Source organism: Arvicanthis niloticus, chromosome 20 (genome assembly GCF_011762505.2).
Source record: "Arvicanthis niloticus isolate mArvNil1 chromosome 20, mArvNil1.pat.X, whole genome shotgun sequence".
Taxonomy (NCBI): domain Eukaryota; kingdom Metazoa; phylum Chordata; class Mammalia; order Rodentia; family Muridae; genus Arvicanthis; species Arvicanthis niloticus.
The window spans coordinates 51,767,033-51,788,795 of record NC_047677.1 but is presented as its reverse complement, the minus strand read 5'-3'; the positions used below and the strand labels follow the sequence as shown (position 1 = coordinate 51,788,795).

Here is a 21,763-nt window from a genome sequence, read left to right as displayed (position 1 = left end):
AAGGAGGAGGAGGAGGAGGAGGAGGAGAAGGAGAAGGAGAAGAAGAAGAAGAAGAAGAAGAAGAAGAAGAAGAAGAAGAAGAAGAAGAAGAAGAAGAAGAAGAAGAAGAAGAAGAAGAAGAAGAAGAAGAAGAAGAAAGGAAAATAAGAATAAAAGACTGAGGAGGAAAAGCAGGAGGAAGGGGAGGAAGAAGAGGAGGAAGAAGAGAAGATGAAGAAAGAGAAAAGGGAGGAGAAAGAGGAGGAGGGAAGGGGAAGAAGAACAAGAAGATAAATAGAAAAAGAAAAAGGAACAGGAACAGGAAGATGAAGAAAAAGAGGAAGAAGAGGATGAAAAGGAAAAAGAAGAATGGATTGATTTGGCTCACAGTTTCTGAAGGTTCAGGACATTGTTTCTTGGTCCTGTCATTTCAGCCAAATATCATATCAGGAGAAGAGTGATGGAAGAGGTTCTTACTTCATGGTCCACAAAGAACAAAAGGAGGTGAGAAAAGGAGCTCAAGTAACTTTCAAAGGCATTTCTCTAGAAATGAACTTCTTCAAGCTATGATCTATCTCACATAGTTTCCACAGCTTCCAAAACAGTACCATTCCTTGAAAATCATGTATTCATACCAGTGAAGATTGCATCAACCTGAATTGTGATTCACTCAAAGGTACCAAAGTGATGCATTTGCATTATTATATGTGTGTGAGATTTCAGAGGCTACGGTGAAATATTATGGCTTTAAATGCATTGTTTTGTGTCAAGGTCACAAGGGATGAACTTGTGATGATTCATCTTGAGAATTCTTACAGGCATTGCCAGGGAATTCAGAGTTACTCAGTGCCTTGTCTGTCATCAACATCACACCCCATTAACAGCTCCTCATAGGGGCTCTTTCTCCTTTTCCCAGAAGTTGATCTGCTGTTACCAGCCTACATTCAACTACCCTCTGCAGCATACTCTGCACTTCTGATCACATATAGCGTTATCTATACATATAAGCCACATCACAGTAAATTTGACTCACCCTGATTTTCATTTAGTGAGTGGAAAATCCAAAGACCTACAAAGAAAAGTTCTTGAAGCTTGGAGATGTAAAAATAAAAGCTTTTGACTATCTATCCAATTGGATCTATCCAATCCGAAGAATCCTAATTTCTTTGATCATATATGGTGACAATGCAAGGGCTATGTCCCCAGCCACTTGAGAGGCTGACCAGGAAACCAACACATTTAAGGCCTTCCTACACAACCGTTTCAGTACACCCTGGAAATTTTCAATAAACTCTATCTCAAAAAACAAAAGACCTAGAGATTGGTCGGTTGTAAAGTATAAGCATAGCATGTACCAGATATTGGATTGCATTCCCAGTTCTGCCTTTTAAAGTGATTTTATTACACATTATAGAATTTAAAACTAAGTGGCCTTAAAGATAAGTGTACTGATTAATATTCATCTATTCAAAACATAGGCAATTCAGTCATATTTTCTTATATTTAGTCCATTCTGTGCTATGAGGAAGAGAAGAGACTACATCAGTAGGCTAGTGAGATGACAAAACCTTTTATCAATCTCACCACATAAGCAGAGTCGCTGAGAGATCCTGGCCACCAGAAAAGAATTCAGGAATCTTGTTTCTAGTTGCAGCCACAACTAGTGTATAAAGTAGGACTTATAAGCACAAAACTTGCAAGCAGATGAGCCAAATTTAATACACGTATGATTTAAACCAGTCATAACATGGGAATTAGGGACTACACAAAGTGTTCCATCATTTTCAGCTGACATTCAATGTAAGTGGGTTTTTCCACAATCAACTTTGTTTTTTCAAATGTTGTTAGAGTAATTATACTTTGGATAATTATTGTTGCATAAAAGGGTGTTGGTAAAAAATATGGTTTGGAAACTATTATTTCTTAGTGAAAGAATTGGTCAGGTTAGGTAAAATAAAGTCTAAAGTCAAAATGGCAGTATGAAGACAAGTTCTTTTTATCTGCTCCCAGCAATTCACATACTTGATTTTATATACAAACATATAAAGATATGTTTTACATACAAATATATAAGAATACAAACATAAAAAGGATACTAAGATGGTTTCATCAACACTTATCTCCCAAAAAACCCTCAAAGTTGGCATTTTACAGGAAGTACCTGGCTTGTTCTAATTTCCATCTTATATATAAATTAGAATTTTAAGTACAATTAAGTCACATTTTCTCATATATTTATTCTCTTACCTGGTCATCCTTGTTATACATATCATAGACAATTACAGAATCAAAAAAACTCACACTTCAGTGTTCACAATAATTGCTTGTGTTGTGATATTTCAGAATAAGTTCATGGATTTCTTCAAATCAAAGCAGTATTCTGATTTTCCTATCCAGAGCACCCCTCACTTCCTTGTTCCTCAGAGTATAGATGAGTGGATTGAGTGCAGGGATGACCACAGTGTACATGACAGCAATGATCCTGTCCTTCTCCAGAGAGCTCCCTGAATCAGGATTGATATAGATGAAGAGAACAGGAGCATAGAAAATAGTGACAACCATGAAGTGAGAAGCACAAGTGGACAGTGCTTTGTGCAGCATGCTGCAAGAATGGGTCTTGAGAAAGAGATAGGTGACAATGTAGAAATAAGAGAGAAATGTCAGAAAGAAGAGGCCAATTGCAACTGTACCTGTGAGAGTATTGAGCAGCCACCTGTTGAGTTCAGTGTTTCCACAGGCCAGCTCCAATAATGGCTTAACATCACAGAAGAAATGATGGATGTGGTTGGAACCACAAAAGTTCAATCGCGATGTCAATATGGAATGAACCAGAGCATGAAGAAAAGGAATGGCCCAGATAGAGATAGCCACTTGGATGCAGACCTGACTGTTCATGATGGCAGGGTAGTGGAGTGGTTTGCAGATAGCCACAAATCGATCAAATGCCATAACTGTCAACAGCAGAGCTTCTGTGCTACCCAGGAAGTGGAAGAAATGAAGCTGAGTTATGCATCCCAAGAAGGAAATTGCTTTGCTTGTGGAGAAGAAGTTCTCTAGAGTCTTTGGCACTGTCACAGTGGAGAAGCAGATATCTAGACATGCTAAGTTTCCCAAGAAGAAATACATAGGTGAGTGGAGTCTTGGGTCTGAAATGACGATCATCAGGATGGCTCCATTCCCAAACACATTGACAAAGTACATGGCAAGGACCGTGACAAAGAGAATAGGGTTTAATTCTTGAATGTCTGTCACCCCCAAGAGGACAAATTCAGTGACTAATGTGTGATTCAATAACACTTAAAAATAAAAGATAGGATAGTTTGTGGAATACCAACGTTCTTATCCATCAGTCTTTCTAGGCAATAATTTCATGCCAACCAGAACAGTTTGTGAAAGTAGTTTTCTATAACCTTGCAAAGATCTTATGTATTTGTCTATCAAACCATTAAATATTAAGACTAAATTTATGTTGTGTATTCCTATTCAAACATCTTTTAATTTCATATGGTTTTCATTATTAATGTCATTTTGTTGGAGATGCAGAACAGGTACCATCCTACCATTCTCTCTAGCTATGAGTATTTACATAATAATCCACCTTTCATTTCATTAGTTGTCTCTGACAGGAAACACATTTTAAAATATCTCACTAGGCAGACAGACTCTGAAAAGTGAGAACACTCTTGAAGGGCTTTAAAGTAAAGAAAATAGGTAGGGATGAATTTCTTTCAATCACAGAGTTAATAGAAAGGACAGGCAGACAACTTATCATAACACAGCAACTGCACCTCATCTTTAGAATATATAAGGGGTAGAAACATCTTTGCACTGATTGTTTCTTATTTGTGATTGAGCCAGATGAGGTTAAAAAAAAAAAAAAACATGACCATATTAATCTGAAGAATCTGACCAGATATATGCATAACATTTTCAGGGTTCTAAAATATAACAGGCTTATTGTCTTCCAATAACCTGAACCATTAATAGCCATACAAATAAATCCCTAAAATGTTCTTTGACAGTCTCAAATTGTACCCATCATGACTCAGTCTCTTTTCACAGTTTCTTGAGTGATTAGGGTTATAGTTATACTGACAGGCAGATGCAAGATACTTTTTGCATTATAAAGTATGCTTTATGACATTTCTATCCTCATGGCTATTTTTAGACTAAATAAAGCCTTTTCTAGGGCCCAGAATATTTGAATAAGAAAATGTCTACTTTGTGGACCTAGCAGTCTCTTCCCTCAATTCATCAGAAGGAACTACAAAAACCTATAATGTCAGTCTCTTTGAAATCTTGGCTTCTCTGTTACCTATTTGAACTCATTCTTCAAATATTGAGGAGGGTTAAATGTCTCTTTTCTGGCACCATTAATGGGACCATGGTAAGTAACTCTTGAGTTTTATCATTCCAAAATAAGTTGCCTTAAGTCATCCTACTCTAAAGTTTCCAGGGTGGATCTGCTCTCCTCATTTTAAGATTGTTTCCTCTCCAAGAAATTAATTCCTATCATTCTTTCCTATCAAATGAAGGCTTGTTTTCACCTAAAGAAATGAACAATTAATTTTATTTGTATAATAAAAATTGAATTGTTTTAATGAATATTAAAGCTTTTGAGGAATATATTGTTTGGAAAATGTTTTCTATTTAATTGTACACTCAAAACTTACTAAAAGACAAGTAACTTTTAAAATTGCTTTTATCCTCAATATAGGAAAGTACCTGAATTGCCTCTCTGAGATACACTGGTAGGAGCAGACATAGCTATGAGAAGTAGTCCTTCTGGTTCCTTTCATTTAAAGATGCATGGATTCTTTCTGTGTACATAAAAGAAGAATGAAAATCAATGTGTGGAGAGCCCATGTTGCTGGAAGGCACAGAGAGAACACCCTGAACTGCACTGGAGTTAGACAAAGGCAGACACCAGGGAGATTGCCTACCAAGAAGGAACCACTCAAGATGTGAGATATTTCAGGGCGAACAAAACAATTTGTCCATCTAGAAAAACAAAAGTTAATGAATTGTATAAAGCTTGTAAGGATCCCGAAGGATTCTAAACTTTATACCTGGATTCACAGTCTGAGAATGATATAATCAGAGGGTCTTTCTGTGAAGTGTTGCCTTCAAAGAACTTAGGGCAACAAATGTTCTTGCTAAAAATTCAACTCCTTTGAGCCAATTAATTTATGAATCTTTGGACTAGAAAACAAAGCAGTTTTAAAAATATATATCAAAAATGCATTTACTAGATTTTTAAAGAAAAATAGCAATTGAAATGGTCAATGCTACTGATTCTTTTCAACACTTTCCATATTTGAGAATTTCAGGTTGGCTTTAGAGTGTGTTTAAGTAACCATGAAGATTAAGTGAGGTAAATTGTGGTAATATAATACAAAAACCAAACAGCCTTTCACTCACATTACTCAAATACAGTGAAGAGTCCATCTCAAGACAGGGAACCAACTCTGAACCCAGAGTATTGATGTTTAATGCTGCAAACAGACAGCTCACCCCCTAAAAAACAGAAAACACAGGAAATTTCCAAGTTACACCTAATTCATTCTCTTACCTGGCTGATTGTTCACAGCACAAGTGACAAAAAATTCTCAGGTTTATGTACACAAATTGCATCGATTGTAAAATACTGGAAGTGGCAGTTCATGTTATTGTTCTGACCTACTTTTCATCTCCAGGATCCCCTTTGCCACCAACAATTCCCTTGCTGTTTTAATGGGACATATAAACCCCAAGGGGGCACGTCCCCTGGTACTGAGCAGAATGGGTATGAAAATAAACAAGGTACTTTTTGTTTGCAAAGGAAGATATAATTTAGAGCAATTCTACTGTGTTACTCTATTTTTCACAAGCTACATGGGTACCTGCCCTATGAGATTCATAAGCTAAGCCCCCAACTTGGCTATTGCTTTGTGGAGACCATGTTGAAGTTTTTAGTAGTACTTTTAGCATAGGACCCTTCATGCTTATTTTCTCTTAGTTGTCCAAATGTTATAACTTTTACATTTGTTATATGAACAATTTTACATTTGATTATGTTAAAGTCCAAGTTACTACAAGTCATCTTTGTATCTAATGACTTAATCAGCCACACTGGGATCTAATTTGTAGCTCTCTTTAACCTATACATATTTTCCTTACATTCCTTCCCAATAGAATTTATTCACTGGACATGGTATTAGGCTACATAGGAACCTTTTTATAAGAGGGTGATAGCCATTGAACTTCCTCTACCCTATACATGTATTCATATGCTTTTATTATTATTTCTCTGTGCAATCTTCTATTATTCCTCCTGGTTCATCAAAATTCTAGAGTCTAGATAGTTTTGCTTCTAATTCTTGTCATATGTACATACATAATTTCCTGTCTTTATAAACTATAGATACAATCTAGAAACCACAATTGGCACTATTTTAATTGATTTAATGAGTTTATTGCTGATGCTAGGTTTTCATGCCAACAAAATAACTTTGTTCTTCCTGTCACTAAGTGTGTGTGTGTGTGTGTGTGTGTGCATTATGAAACCTTTTAACCTTTTCTTGATCCATTCCTCTGTAAACAGACACCTAGGATTTTCCTATAACTTACATACTGTAAGTAGTGTTGTACATGAATATGCAAGTGTCTCTGTGATATATTGATTTGGAACTCTTTCAATCATTTACAGAAGTAGAATTACTGGGGAAACATGGTAAAAATGTTTTCACAACACCTCTCACTGATGAATTTTGGAGAGGGAAAATAAGAGTCTGTACTAAGAGTTGGCTCTGGCCTCAATGGGTAGTTCCCATTGCCTCCCAGTCATGCTTCAGCCCAGTTGCCCTTTGCCAGGGAAATGTATAAGGCTTTTATTCCACCTTCCTCAGAAAAAGTGATGAAGGAATTTCAAGTTCTTTTCATGTCTTTGATTTAAAAAAAAATATCCAGTGGACTCCAAATCCTGACCTGTCCTGGAGGAACCACTGCACTCAGAGCAGCAGGATTTCAGGATCTCAGAGGCAGCCTGAGTCCCAGAAGCTCTTCTACGCAGGAACTCCGGATCACAGAGACAGCTGGACTCTGAGGAGTTCTGATACAAGCAAGATAACTGGAAAGACAGGCTCCAGACAGAGACAGTGAGTGCAGGTAGCACTAGAGATAACCAGATGGTGAAAGGCAAGCACAAGAACATAAGCAACAGAACCAAGGTTACCAGGCATCATCAGAGCCCATTTCAATGCAAAAGGTAAAAAGCTCCTAACCCAAAACATCCTGGAAATCCAGGACACAATGAGAAGGCCAAACCTAAGGATAATAGGTATAGAAGAGAAGAAAGATTCCCAACTTAAAAGGGCTAGTAAATATCTTCAACAAAATGATAGAAGAAAACTTTCTTAACCTAAACAAAAAGATGCCCATAAACATACAAGCAAGGAGCCTATAGAACTCCAAATAGACTAGACCAGAAAAGAAATTCTTCCAGTCACATAATAACCAAAACATCAAATGCACAAAATAAAGAAAAAATATTAAAAGCAGTAAAGGAAAAAGGTCAAGTAACATATAAAGACAGACCTATCAGAATTACACCAGACTTCTCACCAGAGACTATAAGAGCCAGAAAATCCTGGACTGATACCATACAGACCCTAAGAGAACACAAAGGCCAGCCCAGACTACTATACCCAGAAAAACTCTCAATCACTATAGATGAAGAAACCAAGAAATTCCATGACAAAACCAAATTTACACAATATCTTTCTACAAATCCAGCTCTACAAAAGATAATAGATGGAAAACTCCAACACAAGGAAGGGAACTACAATCTAGAAAAAGCAAGAAAGTAATCTTCCAACTAAGCCAAAAGAAGATAGCTAAACAAACATAATTTTACCTCTAATAACAAAAACAACAAGAAGGAACAATCATTTTTTTTCTTAATATCAGTGGACTCAATTCCCCCAATAAAAAGACATAGACTAACAGACTGGATATGTAAACAGGACCCAGAATTTTGCTACATACAGGAAACGCAACTCAGTGACAAACACAGACACTACCTCAGAGTAAAAGGCTGGAAAACAATTTTCCAAGCAAATGGTCACAAGAAACAAGCTGGAGTAGCCATTCTAATATCGAATAAAATTGAGTTTAAACCAAAAGTAATCAAAAGAGATAAGGAAGGACACTTCATACTCGTCAAAGGAAAAATCTACCAAGATGAACTCTAAATTCTTAACATCTATGTTCCAAATACAAGAGCACTCACATTCATAAAAGAAACTTTACTAAAGCTCAAAGCACACATTGCATCTCAAACAATAATAGTGGGGAATTTCAACATCCCACTCTCAGCAATGGATAGATCATGAAAACAGAATCTAAACAGACAGTGAAATTATGAACAGAATCATAATCATAACAGAAGTTATGAACCAAATGGATTTAACAAAAATCTATAGAACATTTCATCTGAAAACAAAAGAATACACCTTTTTCTCAACATCTCATGGTACTTTCTCCAAAATAGACCATATAATTGGTTACAAAACAGGCCTCAACAGATACCAAAAGATTGAAATAATCCCTTGCATTTTATCAGATCACCATGGACTAAGGCTGGTCTTCAATAATAACAATTCTGGTATTCAATAATAACAATGGAAAGCCCACATGCACATAGAAATTGAACAGTGCTCTACTCAATAATGACTTGGACAAGGAAGAAATAACAAAATAAATTAAGAACTTTTTAAATTTTAATGAAGATGGAGATGTATCATACTAAAACTTATGGGACACAATGAAAGCAGTGTTAAGAGGAAAATTCATAGCTCTAAGTGCCCACAAAAAGAAACTGGAGAGAGCATACAATAGCAACTTGACAGCACACCTGAAAGCTCAAGAACAAAAAGAAGGAAACACACCCATGAGGAGTAACTGCAGGAAATAATCAAACTCAGGGCTAAAATCAACCAAGTAGAGACAAAAAGAACTATACAAAGTATCAACAAAACCAAAAGCTGGTTCTTTGAGAAAACCAACATGATAGATAAACCCTTAGCCAGACTAACCCGAGGGCACAGAGACAGTATCCAAATTAATAAAATTAGAACTGAAAAGGGAGAGATAACAACAGAAACTGAGGAAATTCAAAAATCATCAGATCCTACTACAAAAGCCTATACTCAACAAAATTGGAAAATCTGGATGAAATGGACAACTTTCTAGACAGATACCAGGTACCAAAGTTAAATCAGGAGCAGATAAGCCATCTAAATAGTCCCATAACCCCTAAAGAAATAGTACCAGTCATCAACAGTCTCCCCACCAAAACAAGCCCAGGACCATATGGTTTCAATGCAGAATTCTATCAGACCCTCAAGGAAAACCTAATACCAATTCTCTTCAAACTATTCCACAAAATAGAAACAGAAGGAACACTACCCAAGTCATTCTATGAGACCACAATCACGCTCATATCTAAACCACACAAAGACCCAACAAAGAAAGAGAACTTCAAAACAATCTCCCTTATGAATATTGATGAAAAAATACTCAATAAAATTCTGGCAAACAGAATCCAAAAACACATCAAAAAAAATCATTCATCATGATCAAGTAGGCTTCATCCCAGGAATGCAGGGATGGTTCAATATTCAGAAATCCATCAATGTAAATCCACTATATGAACAAACTCAAAGAAAAAAACCACACGATCATCTCACTCTTAGATGCTGAGAAAGTATTTGACAAAATTCAATATCCCTTTATGGTAAAAGTATTGGAAAGATCAGGAATCCAAGGCCCATATATAAACATAGTAAAAGCAATGTACAGCAAGCCAATAGCCAACATCAAACTAAATAGAGAGAAACTTGAAGCAATCCCACTAAGATCAGGGACTAGACAATGCTGCCCACTCTCACAATACCTATTCAATATAGTACTGGAAGTCCTAGCCAGAGCAACTAGACAACAAAAGGAAGTCAAAGAGATACAAATAGGAAAGGAAGAAGTCAAATACCACTAGTTGCAGATGATATGATAGCATACTTAAGTGACCACAAAACTTCCACCAGAGAACTCGTAAACCTGATAAACAGCTTCAGCAAAGTGGCTGGATATAAAAACAACTCAAACAAATCAGTAGCCTTCCTCTACTCAAAGGATAAACAAGCAGAGAAAGAAAATAGGGAAATAACACCCTTCAAAATAGTCACAAATAATATAAAATACCTCGGTGTGAATCTAACCAAGCAAGTGAAACATCTGTTTGACAAGAACATCAAGTCTCTGAAGAAAGAATTTGAAGAAGATCTTGGAAGATGGAAAGATCTCCCATGCTCATGGATTGGCAGGATTAATATAGTAAAAAATGGCCATTTTACAAAAATTAGTCTACAGATTTAATGCAATCGCCATCAAAATTCCAACTCAATTTTTCATAGAGATAGAAAGAGCAATTTTCAAATTTATTTAGAATAACAAAAAACCCAGGATAGTGAGAACCATTCTCAACAATAAAAGAACTTCTGGTGGAATCACCATCCCTTACCTCAAACTGTACTACAGAGCAATAGTGATAAAAAAAAAAAAAAAAAAAAAAAAAAAAAAAAAAAAAAAAAAAAAAAAAAAAAAAAAAACCTGCATGGTATTGGTACAGAGACAGGCAGGAAGATCAATGGAATTTAACTGAAGACCCAGAAATGAACCCACACACCTATGGTCACTTGATCTTTGACAAAGGAGCTAAAATCACCCAGTGGAAAAAAGACAGAATTTTCAACAAATGGTGTTGATTCAACTGGAGGTCAGCATGTAGAAGAATGCAAATTAATCCATTCTTATCCCCTTGTACAAAGCTCAAGTCCAAGTGGATAAAGGACCTTCACACAAAACCAGATACACTGAAACTAATAGAAGAGAAGTTGAGGAAGACCCTCGAACACCTAGGCACAGGGGAAAAGTTCCTGAATAGAACACCAATTGCTTATGTTGTAAGATCAAGAATTGACAAATGGGACCTCATAGAATTACAAAGCTTCTGTAAATCAAAGGACACTGTCAATAGGACAAAACGGTAACCAACATATTGGGAAAAGATCTTTACCAATCCCACATCTGACAGAGGGCTAATATCCAATATATACAAAGAACTCAAGAAATTAGACTTCAGAGAATCACATAACCCTATTAAAAATGGGGTACAGAGCTAAACAAAAATTCTCAACTGAGGAAACTTGAATGATTGAGAAGCACCTAAAGAAATGTTCAACATCCTTAGTCATCAGGGAAATGCAAATCAAAACAACCCTGAGATTAGACCTCACACCAATCAGAATGGCTAAGATAAAAAACTCAGGTGGTAGCAGATGCTGGTAAGGATGTGGAGAAAGAGAACACTCCTCCATTGTTGGTGGAAGAGCAAGCTGGTACAACCACTCTGGAAATCAGTCTAGCAGTTCCTCAGAAAATTGGACATAGCATTACCTGATACCCAGCTATACCAGTCCTTGGCATATACCCATATAACAAGAACATATGCTCCACTATGTTCATAGCAGCATTATTTATAATAGTGAGAAGCTGGAAAAAACCCAGATGCCCTTCAACAGAGGAATGGATATAGCAAATGTGGAACATTTACACAATGGAGTAATACTCAGCTATTAAAAACAATGACTTCATGAAATTCTTAGGCAAATGGATGGAACTAGAAAATATCATTCTGAGTGAGGTAACCCAATCACAAAAGAATACACATGTTATGCACTCACTGATAAGTGGATATTAACCCAAAAGTTTGCAGTGCCCAGATACAACTCACAGACCACATGAATCTCATGAAAAAGGAAGACCTAAGTGTGTGTGCTTTCGTCCTTCTTAGAAAGGGGAACAAAATACTCATGGGAGCAAATATGGAGACAAAGTGTGGGACAGAAACTGAAGGAGGGGCCACCCAGAAACTGCTCCACCTGGGTATCCATCCATTATGCATTCACCAAAGGCAGACACTGACATGGATGCCAGGAAGTGCATGCTGACAGGAGCCTGATATAGCTGTCTCCTTAGAGGTCTGCCAGAGCCTAACATATACAAAGGTGGATGCTCACAGCTAACCATTGAACTCATCATGGGGTTCCCAGTGGAGGAGTTAGAGAGAAGACTGAAGGAGCTGAAAAGATTTGTGGCCCCATGGGGAGAGCAACAATACCAGCCAACCAGAGCTCCCAGGCTCTAAACAGCTAACCCAGGAATACACATGGAAGGACCCAGGGCTCCAGCTCTATATGTAGAGCAGGATGGACTTGTCAAGCATAGGTGGGAGAGGAGGTCCTTGGTCCTGTGGAGGCTGGAAGCCCAGTGTGGGGGAATTCGAGGGCAGGGAGGTGGGAGTGGGTGGGTGTGGGGGGGGCATACTCTCTTAGAAGCAGGAGGAGGTGGGATGGGATAGGGGGTTTCGGGGGGGGGGATGTGGAAAAAGGAATAACATCTGAGATATAAATAAAATATCCAAGAAAAAATCCAAGAAAAGAAATTAAGTTAGGTTCTTTAAAGTTGGAGAAAATTAGTTGTTCCCCACCCCCATATCTAGCTTGTGACATTTTAATCTACTTTATTTACAAGAATATATTAATATAACTCTAATCTCCTTCTTTTCCTCACTTAAAGAGACTACTCACACAACAATGTTGGATTTTTTGTTTATATTTTATTAGAATTATTTATTTATTGTACGTGTGTGTGTGTGTGTGTGTGTGTGTGTGTGTGTGTGTGTGTGTGTATTTGAGTGTACATGAGCTACAACATGTGTAGTTCAGGGGACAAGTTTGAAGAGATAATTCTCTTCTTTCACCATGTAGGTCTAATGGATTTATCTCAGCTTATCGGGCTTGTTTGCAACTGTCATTACCTACTGAGCTATCTGACTAGCTCTATTCTAGCTTTAATTAACTCTATTGTTTTGCTGAATACATATTTATGTGGTTCCCAAAGAGGAAATAATGGATATAAAAGAGATAAGTTGGGCTGGAGAGATGGCTCAGCAGTTAAGCACACTGACTACTCTTCCAAAGGTCCTGAGTTCAGTTCCCAGCAACTACATGGTGGCTCACAATCACCTGCAATGGGATTTGATGCCCTCTTCTGGTGTGTCTGAAGACAGCAACAATGTACATTAGATATCTAGATAGATAGATAGATAGATAGATAGATAGATAGATAGATAGATAGATTTTTTTAAAAAAAAAAGAGATAAGTATTTCTTTGAAAAATCAAAGGCCAAATGAAGATGCTTCAGTCCCATTTAGAAGGGGGAAGAAAATAATTATGGAAGGCAGAGGGAGGAAGGGAGGGGGCCTAGGTGGAAGAGGGGGAGAGAGAAAAGGGAAACAGGATCAGGTATGGGGCAAGAACAGCAGAGAAGCCCAGAGGGACAAGAGAATGAATGGTAATAAGCAGCCTTGGGGAGTGGGAGGTGGGGGGACTCTCTAGAAAAGTAACAGAGACTTGGGAGATGAGAGACTCTAAGGTCTCAATAAGGGTTACCTTAGCCAAAATGACCAACACTGGGGAGAAGAAATTCGAAGAGTCTACCTGTAGTAGATAGGCAAAACATCAAGTGGAGGGACAGTATTACTAACACACAGTCAAAATTTCTGACCCAGAATTGTTCCTGTTTAAAATAACTGCAGGGACAAAAGTAAAGAAGAGACTGAAGGAAAGACTGTCCAGGGACTGGCCCAACTTGGGATCTATTTGAGTGTGGGAAGTGGGGGTTGCACCAAGGCCTGACACTTACTCATGCTATGATGTGCTTGCAGATGGGAGCCTGGCATGGCTGTCCTCTGAAAGGCCCTACCAGCAGCTGACTGAGACAGAAGCAGATACTTATACCCAATCATTAGGACTGAAGTCAGGGACCCCTACAGTTGAATTAGGGGAAGGATTGAAGAAGGTGAAGGGGAGAGAGGCACCATAGGAAGACCAACAGTCTCAACAAACCCAGACCCCAGAGAGCTCCCAGAGACTAAGCCATGACTGGCTGGTCAAAGACCCCTGGCACAAATATAGCAGAGATTTACCTGGTCAGGCCTTAGTGAAAGAAGTTTTGCTTAATCCTCAAGAGACTTGAGGCCCCAGAAAAGGGAGAGGTCTGGTGAGGGGAGCACCTTTTTAGAGTGGGAGGAAGAATGGGATGAGAAACTGTGGAAAGGAGGACCCAATGTGGGGGGGAGGAGGAACAACTGGAATGTAAATAAATAAAATAATAAAAACATAATAATTAAAAATAAAAAACAACAAAACCATCTTCCTTACATCTCCACCTATGTCCTCATTTCTCAGGCCGTAGATTTCTGGATTGAGTGTTGAGGGAAGAAAATGATGATAAACTAAAAATAAAGTCTAATGAAGCTGAAGATTCTGAATGTGGGTTTAGAAACTCAAAGACACCAGTAGGGATAAAGAAAAAAATGACTACAGATATGTGGCAAAGACAAGTAGAAATGTCCCTGGTTCTGCCTTCTACAGATAGCATCCTTAGTACAGTAGAGAATTATCTACATGGGCAAAACAGAGATGACAATGACTTCATAAAATTTTCAGGCAAATGAATGTAACTAGAAAATATCTTTCTGAGTGAGGTAACCCAGACACAAAAGGACACACATGATATGTATTCACTGATAAGTGGATATTAGCTCAAAAGCTCAGACTACCTAAGATACAACTCACAGACCATATGAAGCTTAACAAGAAGGAAGACCAAAGTGTGAATGTTTCAATCCTACTTAGAAGGGGGAAGAAAATAATCATAGGAGGTAGACGGAGGGAGGACCTGGGAGGGTAAAAGGAGAGGGAGGGGAAAACATGGGGCAGGATCAAGTAAGGGAAGAGACAGGAGAGAAGTCCAGAGGGTCAGGAAGATGAATAAAAATATGTAGGGGGCGGTGAAGAAGAAGGAATAGCCACTAGAAAGTCTCAGATGCCAGGGAAGTGAGAGGTTCCCAGGACCCAATGGGGTTGACATTAGCCAAAATACCCAACAAAGGGGAGATAAAAACCTTTAGGGATGACCTCCAGTAGATAGACATAGACCCCCAGGTCCTACAAATCTCAAAATTTTTAACCCAGAATTTTTCTTGTCCAAAGGAAATGGAGGGACAAAAAAATGGAGCAGAGACTGAAGGAAAGGGCATCCAGAGACCACCACACCTAGGGATCCATCCCATTTGCAGACACAAAACCCTGACACTATTGGTGATGCCAATAAGTACTTGCTGAGAGGAGCCTGGTATATCTGTCCCCTGAGAGGCTGGGCCAGCACCTGACTAATATAGATGTAGATATGGCCAACCATTGGACTGGGCCCAGGGACCCCAATGAAACAATTACAGGAAGGACTGAAGGGGCTGAAGGGGATTGCAACCCCATAGAAAGAACAATAAAATCAACCAAACGAACATCCCAGAGCTCCCAGGGACTAAACCACCAACCAAAGAGTACACATGAATGGATCCATGGCTCCAGATACTTATGTAGCAGAGGATTGCCTTATCTGGCATCAGTGGAATGGGAGGCCCTTGGTCCTGTGGAGGCTTGATGCCCCGACATAGGGTGATGCTAGAGCAGTGAGTTAGAAGTGGATGGGTGAGTAAAGGAGCACCTTCTTAGAGACAAGGGGTAGGGGATGGGATTGGGGGGTCTATGTAAGGAGGAGATCTGGAAGGGGAACATTTAAAATGTAAATAAATAAAATAGCCACAATGTGAGGAGAGGCCCTTAGTCCTATGAAAGCTCTATACTCCAGTGTAGAGGAATGCAAGGGCAGAGAGGCAGGAGTGGGTGGGTGGGTGAGAGAACACCCTCATAGAAGCAGGGGGAGGGGGGATAATATAGGAGGTTTCTGTGGGGTAGAGGGGATAACATTTGAAATGTAAATAAAGAAAATATCCAATAAAAATGAAAAGATATCACAATGCAATAATAAAAAATAAAATAACCATTAAAACATAAAAGCATGTTGAGCAAGCCATGAGGATCAAGCCAGTAAGCAGCAGCCCTCCACGGCCCCTGCATCGTTCTGCAGGTTCAAACCCTACTTGAGTCTCTGCCCTCACTGCTTTTGATGATGAACTATTATTATGGAATTGTGATTGAAATAAGCCTTTTCTTCCCTTAAGTTGTTTTTGGTCAGGGTGTTTCAACATAGCAATACTAACCCTAACTTAGACAAGTGTGGTTTGTGTGTGTGTGTGTGTGTCTGTGTGTGTGTGTGTGTGTGTGTATACTCTATTGCTTCCTGTTACTCCCTTGAGACAGAATGTCTCGTTGAACATGGAGTTCCCCAGCCCCCAAACACACCCATAGGCTGACAACCAGCAAGCCCTAGAGATTCTCTTGTCTTTGCTCCTTCCCCAGTACTACACAGATGGGCAGCCACACCCAGGTTTTTAAGTGGACCCAATTAAGTCCTATACTTATGAACAAGGACTTAGTTGTAGGACATCATTTATTTTTTGCAGAATGTTTTGCCAAATACTCAAATCTCAATAACATTAGTCTTCTGACCAGTTGTGCTTTTTAAAAAGTCAATGGTGTTCTATAATGAACATACTAAAAGTATACAGCATTTCCTGTTGATAATCAATAAGTAAATATAGATTATTAAAGACATTAAAAGAAAATAATACTTAGGATCAGTCTTTTGGGGGTTGGGGCACAGTGTTGAATAGTTGTATTATTATACCTAGAACAATTCAGTGCTGTTGATTTGTGGTAAATTGTTAGCAATTTTCCATACTGTACTCTCAGTGTGACATGATTAATTGGTTAATTTTTATCTCCAACTTTCTTTCAACTTTAAATTTCAGGGTATTTTTCTAGGGAGTCCTCAGGAACAGATACTGAAGTCTCAACTCTATCTGAAGAAATCAAGGGAAGTTTTGCTAAGAAAACTTATTAGGCCACAGAGATTTGGATTGTCTTTTGTTTTCTACTAAGGATTAATCATAATTATGCCATATGAAGCACAGCAGAAAAGTGGTGATTTCATAAGACAGCTCCTTGCTTACTCTTAGAATAATTCTTAACACCAAGGGACAAGATCTCTCAGGACTTTTATTTTTAGAGTCTCATGATTTTTAGAGCCAGCAAATTTTTCAGAAAGTGAGAAAGAATTTTCCGAAGACAAATAATTTATCCCTTTGGATTCAGTGCTAATAACTCATTCTTGAGGACTGATCCCTGAAGTGTTGCCTCATATGTTCTTCTATTATTTACAATCACAAGAAGCAGTGCCCTGAAAATACCTTTACTTGTCCAGTCAGGTAAGAAAATGAAACCAGAGACAGACTAGAAAGTTGTCCATACTTTCTGTGTTGTGGTCTGCCTCTTGCTGGCACTAGAAGAAGTGTTTAAAATTTAGAGCTAGGGCTGGAGAGATGGCTCAGCCATTAAAGGCTAGGCTCACAACCAAAAATATAAAATTTAGAGCTAGGTTCCCATTTTATAATGGACAAACGCCCTACTACAGGTTATAAAACACTCTCCCACATTTTCACCATCATATCTTATGCTCAACTCAACATGACTGGGTCCTTAGGCATCATCCAAGGCAAATCTTTAATCTCTAAATATTCAAACAATAGTGAAAAATCATGTCACAGAGAGAAGTGTGGCAAAAATAATGTTCTCTAAAACTCAGGAAAGTTTGGTCCCTTGTTTGATTTATTGTTTCTTCAGGTTTTGGTAATTTTTTCAAGTACATTCTTGATGCAATTCTATTTTATGGATCAGAAAAAATAAAATGACTGTTAGTGTTTAGAAAATTATTTGCATTTTTAAAAATTAGTAGTAAGGATTTTAAATATACTATGCCTAGCTATCAAATAAAGTTATTCTTTTGAAAGATAGCCTTTTAGGGAGATGGAGTAGAGGTTAATTTTAAAAAATCATCTCCATGGTAAAGCCAAACGTGTCATGGGCTCTAGAAGTCTCCCTAGTTTCAACCTGGTCACATCAAATCAACTTCCTCTCAGAACTCCAGCCATTTCTGCTTTATGTATATCAGTATTCAGATTTCCTTCCAGTTCCTACTGTCTACTCATGTGTCTCAAGTCTTCAAGTGTCTCACATGTCCTAGCTTGTCTTTCCTAAGATGTGAAAGCCACACAAGGCATTTATTTAACAAAATGGAGTAGAGAGGAAGCTGCTTCACCAATCCTATCTGCCACTGCCAGTACATCCAAAGATAGTGCTGGGTCCTTGGTAAAATATCCAAAATAATTTTTATAGTGGTAATCAGTACAGATTTAAGTCTTGACTTATAATGAATTACTCATTTATAATTTCTAAAGAGTTAAATCATTCACTGAATAAAATATTTTAGGTCAACTCAACAAAAAATCAAGATGAATGTATTTCCTTAGTAGAAGGCAGAGTTTCTTATTATGAAAAGTAAGGTCAGATAACAAAAAAAATCAAGGAAGGCTGGCAACCTATGGCAACTTTGAAGAGAGTTGGAATGAAGCGACAGTCTACTTTGGCATGATAGAATAGCTGCCAGAGACCTGCTAAAGGAACTGTGGTGAAGGTGAGTTCAACTTAGAACCTCTTAGCTGAAGGATGGACTTAGTTCTGGCAAAATGAAATGATTTAAAATATGCCCTAAGACAAAAGTAGGATTTCTAGAGACCAAAGGCAAAGATACTTAAGAAGAGAGTTTTGGTGAAACAAAGAAAGAACTTGAGTTCACAGAAAGTAGTCTTATATTAAAGGATCTCTAGAAAAATGACCACAAGTAAATAACAGTATATACTGCAACATTTTTCACTGAAGATATCACTTGATTTCTTGTTTGAGAAAATGTTCAGGCTCAAAATGTAGTAAGACAACAAGCTGATCATCTGATCATCTACTACAACGAGACATTCAAAATACCTCAAATTGACAAAGAGTATGTGATTTTCAGCTCCCCTCTGCCTTTCCATTAAATAGGGCCCTTTGACTTTACTGGGCATGTGGGCCAGGATGAGATTAATAAAATAGTATCGTCAGCATTAATAATCTAAGAATAAGTGACTACTGCTATTTTATGGCATTTCTACTTCAGAGACTTTATAATAAAATTATTTAATTCTTTACTCTTACTCTCATTTGATGTTTATACTCACCAGACAAAGAATGGCATAACAAAATCTTTAAAAAGCAACATATCGACACAGCTGACTTAGAGATAAATGAAAATTATGTTCAAATGTAGATGTTCATAGTCAGAGAACATGATGTATGGTCAAAATGACACCAAACTCTCAGAGAATTAAAGTGTTAATGATGAATCTAAATTTTAAATATAGTTAAGTCAGAAATCATGGCTGTTGAGGATCTAAACAATCAAATATTATACAGGATCTAAGGCTGGCTTACATAAAACATTGATTTTTTCTTCCTTCCCCTCCTCGTCCTCCTCTTCCTCCTCCTCCTCCTCCTCCTCCTCCTCCTCCTCCTCCTCCTCCTCCTCCTCCTCCTTCTCTTCATCCTTCTCCTCCTGGTCCTCCTATCTAAGCAAGAAAATTCTAGTCTGGAAAAATTGATTGGCCTCATTCGTGGCTGTGTTCTACAAACTATGTTGTTTCTTTTAGGTGATGTTGAATCAAACCTCTGTCACAGAGTTTGTCCTCTTGGGAGTGAGAGACTTACAAGAACCACAGCCTTTTCTCTTTGCTATTTTCTTCACCATCTACTTTGTCAATATAACTGGGAATGGAGCCATCCTGATGATCGTCATTTTGGATCCAAGACTCCACTCACCTATGTATTTCTTCCTGGGAAACTTAGCATGTCTAGATATCTCCTACTCCACTGTGACACTGCCAAAGATGCTGGAGAACCTACTCTCCACAAGCAAAGCAATTTCTTTCTTGGGATGCATAACTCAGCTTCATTTCTTCCATTTCTTGGGTACCACAGAATCTCTGCTGCTGGCAGTAATGGCATTTGACCGCTTTGTGGCTATCTGCAAGCCACTTCACTATTCTGTCATCATGAATTGGCAGATCTGTATCCTTGTGGCTGTGACCATCTGGACGATTGCTTTTCTTCATGCCTTGCTTCACTCTGTAATGACATCTCGTTTGAGCTTCTGTGGTCCCAATCATATCCATCATTTCTTCTGTGATATTAAGCCATTGCTGGAGCTGGCCTGTGGGAACACTGAGCTCAACCTTTGGCTGCTTAATACAGTCACAGGCACCATTGCCTCAGTCCCCTTTTTTCTGACATTTCTCTCCTATTTCTACATCATCACCTATCTCTTCTTCAAAACCCGTTCTTGCAGCATGCTCCACAAAGCACTGTCTACTTGTGCCTCTCACTTCATGGTTGTTATTCTGTTCTATGCTCCTGTTATCTTCACCTACATTCGTCCCACCTCAGACAGCTCTCTGGATCAGGACAGAATCATTGCCATCATGTACAGTGTGGTCACTCCTGCTCTCAATCCACTCATCTACACCTTGAGAAACAAGGAAGTGAGGAGTGCATTGAATAGGAAGGTGAAAAGATGGCTCTGACCTAAAGAAATCTAAAGAACTCTGCTGAGGTGTAAATACCAGGCAATAAGAAATTAAGATATATTTCTGAAATTAAGATATGTTTTATGTAAAATAGATGCACACATATATTATGAACAAATTGAATGATGGAAAATATATGGGAAAACATGTTCTAATGCTATTAAACAATTAAAGCAAGAGGAATTTGAAGTTGTCAGGCTCTAATCATAGAATTCAGTTCCTGAATTTAATTTGGGCATATTAATTGATAGCATTGACTTGGGACATACTCTAATGTGTCTTGTACATTACTAGGTATAGAAATATGTGTATACTACCTGTGTTTAATATAATCTGTAATTACAGTTGTTCATCTGTCAACTTATATTAGTTGGATAAATATCAATATGCTTGCTTATTTTGAGGGATTATTAAAACTATGGTTGCTCAATTGAAAAAGTTAGTTGCAAATCTCAAAAATTACTAAAAATTTTAGAGGCAATTAATTTCAATTTCAATTAAACATGATTCTGATTCAGTTAAACTTGAGGTTTTGGTACTGAGTGGATAAGTTTTTATTTTTAAAATTTTATTAATAATAATTTTAATAAATTATTATTTACTTTTGAGTCCAGCTAATACTCTTCATGCTCACCATCCTACTTCCTGTACAGTCTCTTGTGAAGGACTAGATGTCTGTATACAGTATTTTCTGGACACTAGACATGAGAACACAGTTGTGCACATGAACTCACAATGGCTGGGAATGAACACACAGTCTTTCAGAAGATTAAGCCAGACAAAATTCCATGAATTTCCACCCCAGCTGAAGATCTTGGGCAGTAAATAGCTACTGGGAGAAGGAGAGTCTATTTTCTTGAGGAATGTGGGCCATGCTATCTAGTGTATGAGTGCATACATGTGCACATAAAGACAGTACAAAATGGATTTAGTGTGTATTCAATGAGGTTTTTTAATGGAACCCATGGAGTCCACAGATATACCCCTCCTAACAAGCAAAACAACTAAAGATATTAGAAAGAAAACACCAAAACACTAAACTTTATGGCGAAGATTTTTGTTCTTGATCAAAAGAGAAAAGTTCTCTCCCTCAGTTCCTGCAACTATGCTTCAAGGCTGCAGAAACTGTACCTGAGTATGAAAGCTCTTTGATGATGAGCAGGTCCAATGCAGATGGTCACCACTGTTAAGTGGTCACAACTAGC

The 21,763-nt window shown here is 38.0% G+C and overlaps 2 protein-coding genes across 4 annotated transcripts; one reads left to right on the top strand and one right to left on the bottom strand.

Annotated features, from left to right (window-relative positions):
- Positions 1–1,673: 1,673 nt before the first annotated feature.
- Positions 1,674–5,676, bottom strand: LOC117724295 (olfactory receptor 12D2-like). Of its 2 annotated transcripts, XM_076916440.1 has the most exons (4): positions 5,552–5,676; positions 4,705–4,799; positions 2,670–3,275; positions 1,674–2,483 (listed from the first exon to the last, which is right to left on the bottom strand). In XM_076916440.1, the coding sequence occupies exons 2-4, from the start codon at positions 4,742–4,744 to the stop codon at positions 2,347–2,349; spliced, it is 783 nt and encodes a 260-aa protein (XP_076772555.1). In that variant the 5' UTR covers positions 4,745–4,799; positions 5,552–5,676; the 3' UTR covers positions 1,674–2,346. The 2 variants fall into 2 exon arrangements, with proteins under 2 accessions (XP_076772555.1, XP_076772554.1); XM_076916439.1 differs by having other exon boundaries at positions 1,674–3,275.
- Positions 5,677–17,126: 11,450 nt separating this feature from the next.
- Positions 17,127–21,422, top strand: LOC117724868 (olfactory receptor 12D1-like). Of its 2 annotated transcripts, XM_076916470.1 has the most exons (3): positions 17,127–17,312; positions 18,374–18,577; positions 19,626–21,422. In XM_076916470.1, exon 3 carries the CDS (start codon positions 19,629–19,631, stop codon positions 20,553–20,555), a length of 927 nt encoding a protein of 308 aa, XP_076772585.1. In that variant the 5' UTR covers positions 17,127–17,312; positions 18,374–18,577; positions 19,626–19,628; the 3' UTR covers positions 20,556–21,422. The 2 variants fall into 2 exon arrangements, with proteins under 2 accessions (XP_076772585.1, XP_034380712.1); XM_034524821.2 differs by lacking the exon at positions 18,374–18,577 and having other exon boundaries at positions 17,128–17,312.
- The last annotated feature ends 341 nt before the right edge of the window (positions 21,423–21,763 follow it).